The sequence below is a fragment of the Syngnathus floridae genome, chromosome 4 (assembly GCF_059516105.1).
Source record: "Syngnathus floridae isolate MCC-2025c chromosome 4, RoL_Sflo_1.0, whole genome shotgun sequence".
In the NCBI taxonomy this organism is placed as follows: Eukaryota; Metazoa; Chordata; class Actinopteri; order Syngnathiformes; family Syngnathidae; genus Syngnathus; species Syngnathus floridae.
The window spans coordinates 15,761,784-15,774,842 of record NC_142416.1 but is presented as its reverse complement, the minus strand read 5'-3'; the positions used below and the strand labels follow the sequence as shown (position 1 = coordinate 15,774,842).

General features: G+C 41.4%; 1 protein-coding gene and 1 long non-coding RNA gene across 4 annotated transcripts in view; one reads left to right on the top strand and one right to left on the bottom strand.

Annotated features, from left to right (window-relative positions):
* LOC148399409 (receptor-type tyrosine-protein phosphatase delta-like) overlaps positions 1 to 13,059 on the bottom strand; it is a 143,367-nt gene that overhangs the window by 7,279 nt on the left and 123,029 nt on the right. For all 3 annotated transcript variants that reach the window (XM_088373937.1, XM_088373938.1, XM_088373939.1), the window contains 9 exons: positions 12,905 to 13,017; positions 12,785 to 12,826; positions 11,689 to 11,786; positions 8,992 to 9,115; positions 6,612 to 6,787; positions 5,716 to 5,739; positions 4,103 to 4,222; positions 2,545 to 2,699; positions 895 to 1,180 (listed from right to left, as the gene is read on the bottom strand). In XM_088373937.1, the coding sequence (XP_088230063.1) occupies positions 895 to 1,180; positions 2,545 to 2,699; positions 4,103 to 4,222; positions 5,716 to 5,739; positions 6,612 to 6,787; positions 8,992 to 9,115; positions 11,689 to 11,786; positions 12,785 to 12,826; positions 12,905 to 13,017 (1,138 nt within the window). The remainder of the gene's footprint in view (positions 1 to 894; positions 1,181 to 2,544; positions 2,700 to 4,102; positions 4,223 to 5,715; positions 5,740 to 6,611; positions 6,788 to 8,991; positions 9,116 to 11,688; positions 11,787 to 12,784; positions 12,827 to 12,904; positions 13,018 to 13,059) is intronic.
* On the top strand, positions 4,124 to 6,817 carry LOC148399411 (uncharacterized). The gene is made up of 3 exons (XR_015858054.1): positions 4,124 to 4,177; positions 4,514 to 4,573; positions 6,630 to 6,817. It is a non-coding gene; the product is annotated as an uncharacterized LOC148399411 (long non-coding RNA).

Sequence of the window (13,059 nt, the reverse complement as noted above, 5' to 3'; positions counted from 1 at the left end):
TAGATTTACAACTTCAGTAAAAAAAAAAAAAGTAAAGTGTATTTCCATGTGTTGGTCCACGGTGCCCAGTAACACTGAGATGGAATCTGATGAATGAAGCAACCCAGCCACGTGTTTTCCATCAATACAAGACTGGAAAGACAGCTCGAAGGGCGCTGAGTTCATTGTCATTCTCTGGCGGCTGCTGCTGCCAGGACAGGAATTCTGTGGCATCAGCAACGGAGAGCACTGAAACAGGCTTTATTTGAGTCTATCAAGATGTGACCTTTTACTCAGAAGTCAACTTCTGGGACAACATTACCTGTTTTTACACTGGCTATCCACACTTGCCTACTAAAACGGTCTATAAAACAGTCTTCCTTTGAATCGGATGGTAAAATGCTTTTCACTTTCAATCGTCAGTCTCGACTACATGAAGAATCTCAGAGCTGAGCTGCTGGAACTAAAAGAGCCTCTAACAGCCTCAGGAAAAATGCTGTCAGAGATTGTCAGGGTCAGAGAATCCATGCTCATGCATACGGATTGTCCACGAGAGGAACTCTGCCCATGCAGATTTTCCACTCAAAATATGAGGTGGAGTTTGGTGAATTCCAAGGAGAAAAAGCTCTTTCCTCCCATTAAAGTCATTTGATGTTCAAAATTTATTTTATGTTGCAATTTCTTAATAAGGCTTGGATAAAGTTCAGGGATCATTAACCTCCTGTCCGCGCGTGTCTCTTTTTTAAAGAGCTTTGAGTATTGATCTATTTAGAAGATCAACTCATAGGATGCTCCACTGTGCTAATGAAGTAGCAGAGTCATATAACGATGCGTCAATTTTATTTTGGGGACGCCGATGGATGGATGGATTGATGACGATCTATTTTCTGGACTGGATTGTTGTTAACTGCTCACCTTGAACTCCAATTCCATGCCGGTGACATTGTCGCCAGGTTCAATCTGCGTCAGCCTCTGGATGTATGAATACAAGTTCCTGGCGGCGACCTCTGTGTTCCCGCAGGTCACGGCCTCCAGCAGCGCGTCATAGATGAAGATGTACTGGTCCTCCGTCTGGACCATGTAGTTCCTCTGCGAGCGCATGAGCGTGACGTGGCCGTAGATGTCAACCGTCTTCTCGTGCTTGATTCGTTCCGCCATGGCGTCGATCACGATGAAGCAACCTGTGCGGCCCACTCCGGCACTGGATGAGTAAATGGCGAGGTTAATTTAAAAAAATAAAACAATCTGAATCTGTATTTCTGTCGCGGATTTGAATTTGGTCTCAGGCCCTCCTGTGCGTGTTCTCCCTGAGGAACTTAAGTTACATGACTTCTAAACCTGCTCAGAGGGCTGAAATAAACTTTAATTGTGAATTAGCATGACTGTGTACCGCATAGCAAAATTTCCGAGATGAAATGTCAAAACATGCCAATTGTGCAGAAAAATTGATATGTATCAGCAACGCATCAGCACTAGCATTGGGAATATTGTCTTCGATCCACACAGTCAAATATAAACTACTTGAAATTCCAACTCATATCTGCTCTCTGTGCCGGGGTACCGAATTGGTAAAACATCCTTAGCAAGCAATTTCCCTTAAGTGAATGAAAACCTATCTAAATGGCAGAATGAATATCGGGGTGTGAGATTGACTGCGGTGGAATGAGATTTCGTCCCATTGTTTGATTCCCAGGCTGCTTGATACATTAAGGCACATTATGACGGAGGCTTGGCGAGATAATTAAATTTGCCTGCTAATCCTTTTAGATACTCCATCTGACTGCGAGCAAGGATGAGGAGCTTTTTTTTCCCTGACAACCTTTTCACCCTCCCCTCCCGCCTTGACCGCCCTTTCTCAAGTACCTTTCACACATTCCACCATCAGCCTGCCTTTCCTCTGCACCTTTCCTCTTCTTTTATTCACCATTTCCATTCGCCGTGTCCACTGTTTGACCTCGCCTATTTTCCCTCGCTCCCTCCGCTACTCTTCTTCTGCTCATATCTCATCATTTAACTCCCAGTCCCTGGTTAACTCGTCCTCTCAATCATTGTCTCAATCCCCCCCTTTTTCCCTTCTGCATCTCACCGCACTAATTCTTCCTCTCGGGAGCCTCTGGCCCGTATTCCCTCAGCAAGCTTCTATCGTCTTCCCGTCCTGCTAACTGCAAATAGCAGCTTCCTTTAAGCCTTCGGTAATAACAAGTCTTTCCTCCTGATCTGTTTGAATATATAAAATGATGAACCCTAACCAGCTGGAGTGGTCAGCGGTAAAACACCGCTTATGTAAAATAAGGTCAACATACAGGCAGCGTTGAGAAGAAGCTTACTGAGGGAGGACCGCAAAGGTCTTATGTAACAGCAGGTCCAATTGTGGTTTGGTTCAGGAATTATTAGTGCTCACAGTTGGATTGGATTGGATTTAGAAAATGAGGCTGTGGAGTGAAGAACCACCACCCCTATGGTTACTTATACACTCTGACCGCCAATTTAATGAGGCTCCTTTGTAGACAATTCAACGTTATTTTGGTGATAGAGCCCAAAAGGTGTGTATAAAAATCAACTCACCTGCAGTGGACGATCATTGGCCCTGCATCTGCAGGGTTGCAGGCCTTGACCCTTCTCAAGAAGGCCAGGAAGGGAGTGGGGTGCTCAGGTACCCCGTGGTCCGGCCAGGCTGTGAATTGGAAATGACGAACCTCACGCTTCTCATTGGAGCCACTCTAGAAACACATATAGCCAAAGAGCTAATTTTATTTAGGTTAACAAATAACATGAGTTAAGAAGTTTGTGTGGTTTCATGACTACTACAACCAAAAATCTGTCGGTCCTCCCTGACCCCATCAAACAGCGCACAGTGGTCGAGTGACCCATCTTTCAAAGTAGGTCAGTAGTCCCATGTTCGGTCGTTCCATTTTTAATTCACATAGCAGCAAATGGAACATTGGCTGACTAATACACACTTGATGATAGGGTGTGCATTAACAGCAGCTGGAGGGTGAATGAGGTATTGACTCGAAATAAACGACCACACTGATGTTGGCGCTGGTGTTCATGGTGATGAATTTAACAAAGTGGCTTGGCTGCTTTGCAATGTGGACGACACTTAACATTAGTGGAGAAATGAGCCAAGAGTGGGACCAAAAATCTTTCTACGTAACTAAGGAGGCTTAATTAGATCACATTATAGTGCATATAAAGTGTCCGGTTAGTGTATAAGGGGATCCATTTCCCAATTTGCAGACCACTATGCATAAATTCACCTCTTTAAATTTGTTTTCCAAGCGAAATATATCCTCAAATATTTACTGGAAAAACTCACCTATTCATATATTTGTGTGTTCTTTATTTAATACATAAAATGCCACAATATGGCGCCAAAACTATGGACAATAGGAAAGTAGTAATTGGAATATGGCAATGATTGCAGTCGTTGTATATTTTGATCTAGATGAGATTTAGATTAGATTTGTTTTGTTAAATCAACATATGTATTGGGGGAATCATTTAACTTTTTTTAAAGCACAATTCTGCATGATGAACTTGAAATAATATTATTCATTAATATTTTTGAAATTGTAGTTTGTGAAACTTTAAGCAATTAATATATGGCAATGATTGCAGTAGTTGTATATTTTGATCTAGATGAGATTTAGATTAGATTTGTTTTGTTAAATCAACATATGTATTGGGGGAATCATTTAACTTTTTTTAAAGGACAATTCTGCATGATTAACTTGAAATAACCGTATTTATTAATATTTTCGAAATTGTAGTTTGTGAAACTTTGAGCGATTAATATAGGCAATTATAAACATTATGTGGGGCATCTATTACTTTTATTTTTTTTAGTAACAGGACTCTGTCTCGATCCCCCTGTAAAAAGCAGTAACTGAGTTAGTTTACTGTGTTGATCATGAAGATCATTTTAAAAACTGAACAAGCCACAGTTGCCACATTTTTGACAGAATAAAATTCAGGTTGAGTGAGCGATTGAATCAACACATGGATGTAGCTGCTGTCACATGGCAGTAAGTGCGTATCAATACACAAGCAGTGTAAATATTTGAAGGGATCAATACCCACCGGTAAACCGCATGGCGCTTGACTGCACATGTCACGTTACCTTGTAAAGCGCAAAGGTCCGGACAGAGTAAGTCGCCAGCTCCACCGTATCCAGCAGAGTGACCTGGATGAGGCCGTAAGTTTCCGTGCCTCGTGTTGGCCAGTACTGGTCACACTTCACCTAAAAATCAAAACAGAGAATTTTGTGAGATATCAGGCGCTTGTTTTGTGACAAAGACGACCGTGTGCAGAGTGTGTACCGATTTAAAAAAAATAGAAATACAAGGGTTGGGGGATTTAAACAGATCAGTGAGACTTTGCAAAATTCAAACAGAAGTGTTGGAATAAAACTGTGCTCGTTGAGAGAACCCAATGTGTGAAAACGGTTTTAGTGTGTGTGAGGACGGATAGCTTTTTAGAATGAATGTGATCCTGTGCAAGCAGTGTGTGATACCCTAAAACTGTTCACCAGGAAGCTTCCATACATCTGGCAAGAGCTCACAGCGATTCACCACAGAGCTGGAAAAGCGGAGTGAGTATCACTTGACTCGACGTGGCCCTAACGCTCCAACCTCACAAATCCCCAAAAGACGACATGGTATGCCCGGCCACTCAAAACACCTTGAAATTCCCCCCGCATCACAGCACCGTACTTGTAGTTTTTTTGGCTCAGCCTCAGAGACCACAAGAGAGCCAAGCATCCCAGTGGAGCGAGAGGCGCGTATTCGAGCCTTGGCAGAATCAGGCCAAAGCAAACGTTACTCGCTGATCCCTCCGGTCCTCACATCAAAGACGGAACGAAGCTCAGCTCAGCTCAGCTCAGCTCCGCTCTGCATTCCGTTGCTCCAGACCGAGGATTAAGCATTTAGGCCCGGGACGTTCGGGTTGTAATTACAACTTTTCCACCGTGTTCCCACTAGGCCTTCAGACACTATCAGGACAAGAACGGTCTTCCGTGGCGGGGCGGGGGATTGAAAACCACATTTAAACACCCATCACACATGTCCATCATACTCTGGTGTGCAGGCCACCAGCAGATCTAAGCTGTTGTGTGGTTTGCTTCAAAGAAGAACACTCCTGATTCCATCTGTTCTCATCTGTGCTGCATCAAGGCATAGCAGCATAATGGAGATGGGTGTTGAATGTGATTAAATCATCCCCCCCCAAGGAAGTCTCCGACCCCATCAGGTTTATAGCAAACATTTGAAACACTAAAGAGCCGAGCAAATATTCAAAAGACACAAATTCATCATCTTTACGAGGCGGTTGATGTTCTTTACAGAAAATACGCCACGGAGTTCATTCTTACCGACGCCGTAAAGTTTTTCTTTAAAGGCCTCATGGTATGAAATTTAATGCTACACATTTTACTGAACCGCAACTAGACAGGAAGCACATTTGTAGGTGTGATCATGCAAGTGTAGACACTAATGTGCACTGTTTCTGAACTTCAGTGGTAACAAGAAACCCAAAGTCAGTTCTCATTGACTGCGGGTGCTTTGTGGTGCTTTGAAAATAGTTCAACTCATCGCATTTGGCTATTGCACAAGGGGGGGAAACAGCGGAAAAAAAAAAGAGGCACTGAATAGAGAAGGGAGGGTAAGGAGAAAACCATGTGAGGAGAGGGTGTGCATTTGGAAAGGGATTAGCAAAGGAGAGAAAGCGAGATCTTGCCTTAGAGAAGAAATAAGAGGGCATCTGAGGGTCAAAGAGACACAACAGAGACAGTTGGAGAAGGTTGGAGAGGAAACAGCTTGAACACAATGCACAGGTTAATAATAGGAAAAGAAGCACAGACGAGAGGAGAGGATTTTTTTTTTGCTTCAAAACACATGAGCATGATTTTTTTCTTTTTTTGACCCTGAGCTAGTCTTGTTCATTTGTATTCTTACACGACAGAATGCCTTGAAGCTGAAAATTTTCTAATTCATTAGCCAATGTAATGTGCCCGTAACCGCCCTCCATTACTATAAAAGTCTCATTCGATGTCATTCTTTGGTAAGCAACTGTCCTTCTGCGTTTCCTTAATGGAATTTCCTTTCTACAAACAATAAAACATCCTGGCACTTCAATCTCGTTTTAACAATCCCCAGTATCCTAACTTTCAAGCCTCCTCATTATGTCCGTATAAGAACATATATATGGGATTGTTCCAACGGTCACTTGTAAATTTGACTGGAATAATATGTTTTAGACGTTGTTGCTGGAGGATCTGTTTCTAATTTAAAACGTATAAACTTTGAAATGATATTTCCTCACAAATTGCTGAGATAAACCCACAAACATATTGTATCGCTGATGCAAGCGAATGGCTTGCCAAAATAGTTATCCACAAGAATTCACACAATGTCCCTCAGAATCCAAGTTAATGTATGTATTCAATATACGTCGCCATCTAATAAAAAAAATAAAAGTACCAGTGACATCTGCATTGGTATGAATCCCAAATAAGGCCTGTAAAGTTTCCCTCTGCTGGTATAATATTATCCTTGGCAATATGTAATAGTTTCCCTATTTTGCAGCTATTTCCAATTCCATCTGTCTTTACTCTTCTATCCGCCATGTCTTACCCTTGACTTCTCCTCCAGCTTGGTCATCATGATAATATTGGCTGTATGCTGCTCCCACACCATCCTCCAGAAGTCCCCAAAGGTCTCCGGAAGGGAACCCTGAGTGGCGATGTAGGCATTTTGACGCCGGTAGCCATCGATATAGTTAGCGTTGATGTAGTCACTCCCTGGGACACCTGAACATGAAGAAGACGTGTAATTTAGGGACATTTAACTTTTTTTTTCTTTAGAAATAAACCTGATTATTATACATATTTTTTAGAAATAAACCTGATATATATATATATATATGTTTTTTTAAATTTATTTATTTATGTATTTATTATATATATTATTATTATTATTATATGTGGATCAACTGAGGTTATGGCCGGAAGATTAATGTTTTTACATGGTACGTCCTTTGGTGCTGGATTGTTCCGTCGTCTTGTTTTATAATACATGCTAAGACGATCATGTGTCTAATCTGATGTGTGGCTTTGAACGGCAATATGACTGTGAGGCCGCCTGTATGTAAGACGAGGCTGACACCGCTTGTGTCCTGGAAGGGATTGGAGGTGTGTGTGTGTTTGTGTGCGTGCGTGAATGTGTGCGCTTGACGTGAGAGGCCATCTGTGTGTATTTGATTTCGGATCAGTCCTGCTCATCTGGGGCCTAATACCATAATCCCCCAAATCACTGAGTCATAGCTCAAACAAACAAGCATACACAAGATGTACACACTCAAAAACACACTCTCACAAACACGCACACGCAGTAAGCAGTGACCTGATTATGCCAAAGTGGGGCACACAAACTTTTTTTTTTTTTGCGTCTTTTGATGGCAATTTACATTAACAGTGACACAATTCAGATGGCGATAGATGAAGGTAAATGAAGTTTGAACACTTTTTAATTTCTCTGTCACGGAATAGTCGGCTGAATAGATAGCTTTCATACAAAACATTTTTCTCCAGTATTTTGTAGTAAATTCCATTTTTTCCCATTTATTGCTGTTGAGGGATTACCAAAAAAAAGCTAGGAAAAAGATATTTCACGCAGAGCATTTAATATTTGAACTGAACAGTTGGCCCTGCTCATTCATAGATGAGGTTATAAAAAAAGACTTAAAAGCCATATGAAAAGTATGTTAATTTTATTTTAATAATAAAAATATTAATCATCACTTATAGTTAATGTAATCTGGAATTTACCAATTGTTTAAATGAAATCAACAAAACATAATGAAATGTACTATGTTTAGAATGATTATTATTGTTATTTTGTAATTATATTATTTTAAACAATAACCATAGTTTGCCTGCTTGCTTTTAGAATCTAAAATTTAGATGCTCACTAAACTCAAGTATGAAGATGGGTTTGTTTTTTTATTTTACTGTGGAAGTGTCCTGGTTGGGTTCCATCCAAATCTGAGCTTCCACTCAAAAAGCTGACTTATTTTTCACACAATGATTTAATTCCAAGTTGTTGAGGTCCCCTGAGGCTACCGCTTGTTCTCCTTAAATTATTTTATTTTTTTCAGAGTAAAATCCAGTCGTCATTTCACACGCAGCACTACCAATTAGGCCCGGACAGCATTTGAAGACCATAATGGCTGAAGATTGAGCAGCATTTACTTCTTGGAAACGGGGAGGCTGCAGACGGCACTTTATCACAAGTCTGTAAAAGGCAGCTTAGCGAAAAAAGCTTTGATATGCTACAACTTTAGTGCTTGGGATGACAGCAGACACATTGTGCAGGGTGAACCCGCCCACACACACACACACACGCACACACACTTTCCATTAGAGTCGCTTGGCAGCTGAAAAAGCTTTCATTATGTGTGTGTGTATGTGTGTGTGACACGTCTGGAAGTGAATGTGCATATGCTTTTGCATAATTATATGTTGATGCTTAACTCTGTGTGTGTGTATACAGTATTTTATGCAGAGATAGAGACAAACATAGGGACAGATAGATCTGAAGAAGAGCAAGAACTGCGGTTGGGCTGTGTGTGTGTATATGTGTGTGTGTGTGTGGGTGGTTGGGCTCCTCACACATGCTCTGCCCAGATAAGGCTCATCTGTTTGGGTTCCTCCCTCTCTCAATATTGGGGCTGCCAATTTCTCTGCCTCAGGTCTATCGCACCTGAGTTGGCTGAATGTGTCTCCAGACATATTAGGGAGAGGAATGAGATTTTTTTTTCTACTTCTGTATTGTGAAACGATTAAGTAAATAAATTACAATACTTGTTATGTTTGAGAGCTGGCAATTGGAGGTTTGAATGTAAACTAAATCAGCGTTTTTTTTTTTTAAACCCCCCCACTCAGTTGACACAAGAGCAATGTCGTGCAAGCAAGCACACGCCCACACACGCAAACACGCTGGCAACACATCTTACCTTCGATGCCAGAGAGTATCACCCTGGAATGGTCGTAGGCAATGACGTTAGCGTAGCGGTTCTTTGGTTTGTTGACCTCCAAGTTGGAGTTCTCCCAGGTGAATTGTTGACCGGGGTCAATCGACTGCAAGGCAGAAAAAGACAAAAGTTACCGTCAAGAGTCAGGGAACAAACTGGTGCTTATCTTGGATGATGTTCACAGGCGTGTTGGCACTTGGCGCTGTTTTGATTCAAAATGAGAGATTGTTTTTGAAATGGTTCTTTCTGCATATGGTCTGGCAGCTGTACTTGTCTGACAAATCTTCACAGCATGGATGTTGGGTTGCCGCGATTTGAAGGAAAATGTAGAACCGACATCTGGAACAGCATGTTGGGGTTTTTATACTATATTTTTGGGGGTTTTGTATATTGCCTGCTTCAGGATGAAACCTTCGATGTCACACTTTGATAACAATTATATACTGCTGGTCAGTTTATATGTGTGGGTTTGACATTTTCATCAGCCGGACAATTAAAAATAGCTTTTTGGCAGGAAGAATCCTGCTGTCCTAAATATTTAAAGCGATATTTAAAAATTAAGTAGAAAATATTTAACAAATAATAATGTAAAAACAACACTACCGCGACCACCGATAAATATAACTAGTGATTTATGTCAAGTAAATATCAAATAATTTTCATTAAAGAGGTGAATCCTTCCAAAATTAAAAGCTGTAAGGGAAAATAATAACATGAATAATGAGAAAGAGTATGACAGATTGGGACAAACTTTGTGGCTGGCAAACTTGGATGCTGTTTTTAATGAAGAAAGTGCAGCACATTTTCCATCCATCTGTCCTCCCGTCTCACCTTTCTTGTCATCATTGGAGTTGCAGGTGTGCATGAGCCTATCCCAAGCTGGCTTACAAGCCAACAGTCAATTGCAGAGCGAGCTACGGTTGCATTTTGGCCAACAGTAAAGCACCACCAACAATTCCAAATCAAGTACAAAGTGAAGAAATGCAGGCCAAACGGGATCTTGGGTTTCAAGAAATAGAACAGAAATAATGCAGGGACTTTCCGCTGTCTACAGAGAAGAGAACTAGCAGAGAAAGATGATATATGCTCAAAAAGATTCCTCTGGGAAAGAGAGGATAGTTGTGTTAGACCAACACATTAAGTTCCTGGAGGGTAATTACAGTGTAAGCATCTCTGCAAGCAGGGAGAGGCAGACATGAGGTCATTATGGAGCTGTCAATGGAGAGAAATGACGAGGAGAGAGCCAAAGCAATTTAGCAATTGTGAATATTATACGACGCATAATTATGGTTTCGTTGGGGAGGGGGGGAAAGGGGTGGTACTGTGGGGCTGCGTGTGTTCATACATGTGTGTGCGTTTCAGAGCGATTCCGTTGCTCTGCCCAATATCATGTGCGTCTGATTATTTCACCGCAATCATTTGTGCTTCCCTCCCCTTCGATGCCTTCGCCATCCGTCTCTCTCGCTCGCTCGTTAGGGCCTCGCCGGGGAACAAAGCACACAGTCATGCAGAGAGAAAGCCAGGAGGCTCAAACCGCACGGCTGCTCGGTCCATCCTTCTTCGTGTCCTCTCCCAAAGCGTTTTAAACATCCTCAAGCTTTATAATGTGCTTTTGTCTCCTATATAAGTGCCACACGGCATGCAGGAGCCAATTGGAAGCTCATGTCTCCATCAATCAATCCAGCCCGGATCCAAAAAACTTAATATCTCTCTGTGGAGATAATTGTGACGCTAGCTCTAGTTGCTAAACTGTCAGCATTTTAGGAAGGCTTTTCGTGATGTACATCGACCGGGGTGGAAGAAAAACTTCAGCCGAGCGACACACTGACTGTCTTTATGTGTCTCATGGTGAGGCTGCAGCGCCTTTACATTTCTATCAGCTTCTCCTCTTTCTGCATCAGTGGACCGGATAACAATCTGGCTGTAAGCAAACTTTCCTTGAGCCTTGCATTTTCAATTTCCATCTTTGGGCTATGTGGAGAAGAGCACGACAGCAGAATGAGAAATGCGTTCATTCTTGCATCGCTTTGATCGATATACAGTATGGTTAGCCGGGCAAAAGTAATGGGACAGCTGGCCACATGCAGTCGTTTTATATTTACACTTTGCACTCTTCTGGGAATACTTGCTACAGTATTTTGGAGCGTGTGAGGTCAGAGGTCAGAATAACTGGATTGCATAAGAATTGAGCCTTGGACCTGGGGTCTTCCTAGTTCTTGGGATGTTTTATCCTGCCCTGTCCAAGTTCCATATTTTCCAGTGCGTCAAATGTGGTTAGCACGTCTGAATTCCACAATATAAAAAATGTAAGTTTATTCAAAATTTTAAATCTCTAATAGGTGTGGATGAGTTTTGTAGCCTGTGAGTCAATGACAACCAGTCAAGGCTTCTTGCTCTCTTGCCCAAAGTCAGCTGAGATAGCTCTGAACTGGTTAAGTGGTAGACACTGAATAAATGATCGAATGAATAATGAATAAATCTTTAACCGGCAAAGCCAAGTCCTTACAGACTGGCAATCAGAGCCAATCAAAAATTCTAGAATGAGGGGGAACTCTGAAGAGAATTCATTCCAAAGTTAAATAAAGTGGGCAAGAAATGATGGTTCCAGTTTAACATGGATGTAAACCAGAAAAACTCAAGTTATCTTCTCAAGGGGGGGCAAACGATTGGCATTCCTACCTCGTACTCTTGTGAGAACTTGAGATTGTCATTTGCTTTGAGGCGCTCAATGTTATCTGCCAGCTCCGAGACGGGGACGGGTGGGTGACTTGCCATGCCTGCCGAGAAAAAAAAAAAGAGACCATTTTGGAACATGTACAACTTGACTTTTTTTGGGAGTGGAAAATGTTAAGAGAGTTAAGAAGCTCCTCAGAGGTTTTTTTATTTCGTCTGTGTGTGTGTGAGACCGCAGTCACAGCGGAGAAAGCGAATGGAAGTGTTTCTTTGTTAAGTGACCATTCTCTTTCCAAAGCAGACAGAAAGAACAATGTGCGTGTTTGGAAAGTTACTGAGGCACAATAACATGTCCTTTGAGTCGGTGCAACACGGCTGGTGGAGATTTTAAAAAAGGCACAGATGGTTACAAATTTAACATTTGGGGTTTAAAAAAAAAAAACACTTCTTAAACAACACAGTGGAACCTTTAAATTTGATTGCCCATGAAGTTGAACATTACAGTTGATTTTTTTTCTTTTTAAAAAGGCATCAGGCATATGTAAAAGTGACTTTCACAAATGTAATAATTATTACATTTATAATTTATAATTACTATCAGTTTTGACGCGTTATAGGTTAGAATTGCTTTGCGTCATACCAAAATGTGTTTCTAATATTTTTGACTTTTCTGGCACATACTATTTGGTAAAAACATGCCTCAAGTCTGCATCTCAGTGATAACAAGAAAAGGATTATGCTTGTTTTTTTTTTTTTTTTGCTTCTTTGCTTCTTCACTGACAAAGTCATTATTTTCTAACATTTTAGTTAAGCAGTTTAACTTGTTTTTACGCAATGTTACACTGCCTGCTAAAATGGCTCCATTAAAAAGATTCAATACCAGAGTGCTGAAAAAAAAAAAAGCATTCATCTTTAGAAGTTCCACCGTACCAAAGCTTATTGATGACATGTCAATTCAAGCAGCTTCATCCTACGTGGGATGAAAGTTAGTTTGCATGAATGTCTACAAGGAACACAGACAGATCGAAAGAATGAGAGAAATGAACTGGCGAAGAAGAAAACGATGACAGCAAATCTTTGGTGGACCATGAGGCCAACTAACTTGACAAACGTCGATAACCACGGTACACTGATACACGGTAGGCTGAAAAGGAAACAATACCGCAGTTAAAGAAACAAAAAAACTACACTAAGAGCGAAGTGTCTGTGCAGATATGCTTACCTGGAGTCTGGAAGTTGATTCGACGCAACTCCACAGGGTCAGTGGGATGGTGAGACGACATGGCTTTGCTGCAGGGGAAACTGCCCTTCCTGCCCTCGGCTTCGGCTCGTTTCCTGCGAATAGCATCAGAAAAGCCCTTTATTGTCAATTTTCAA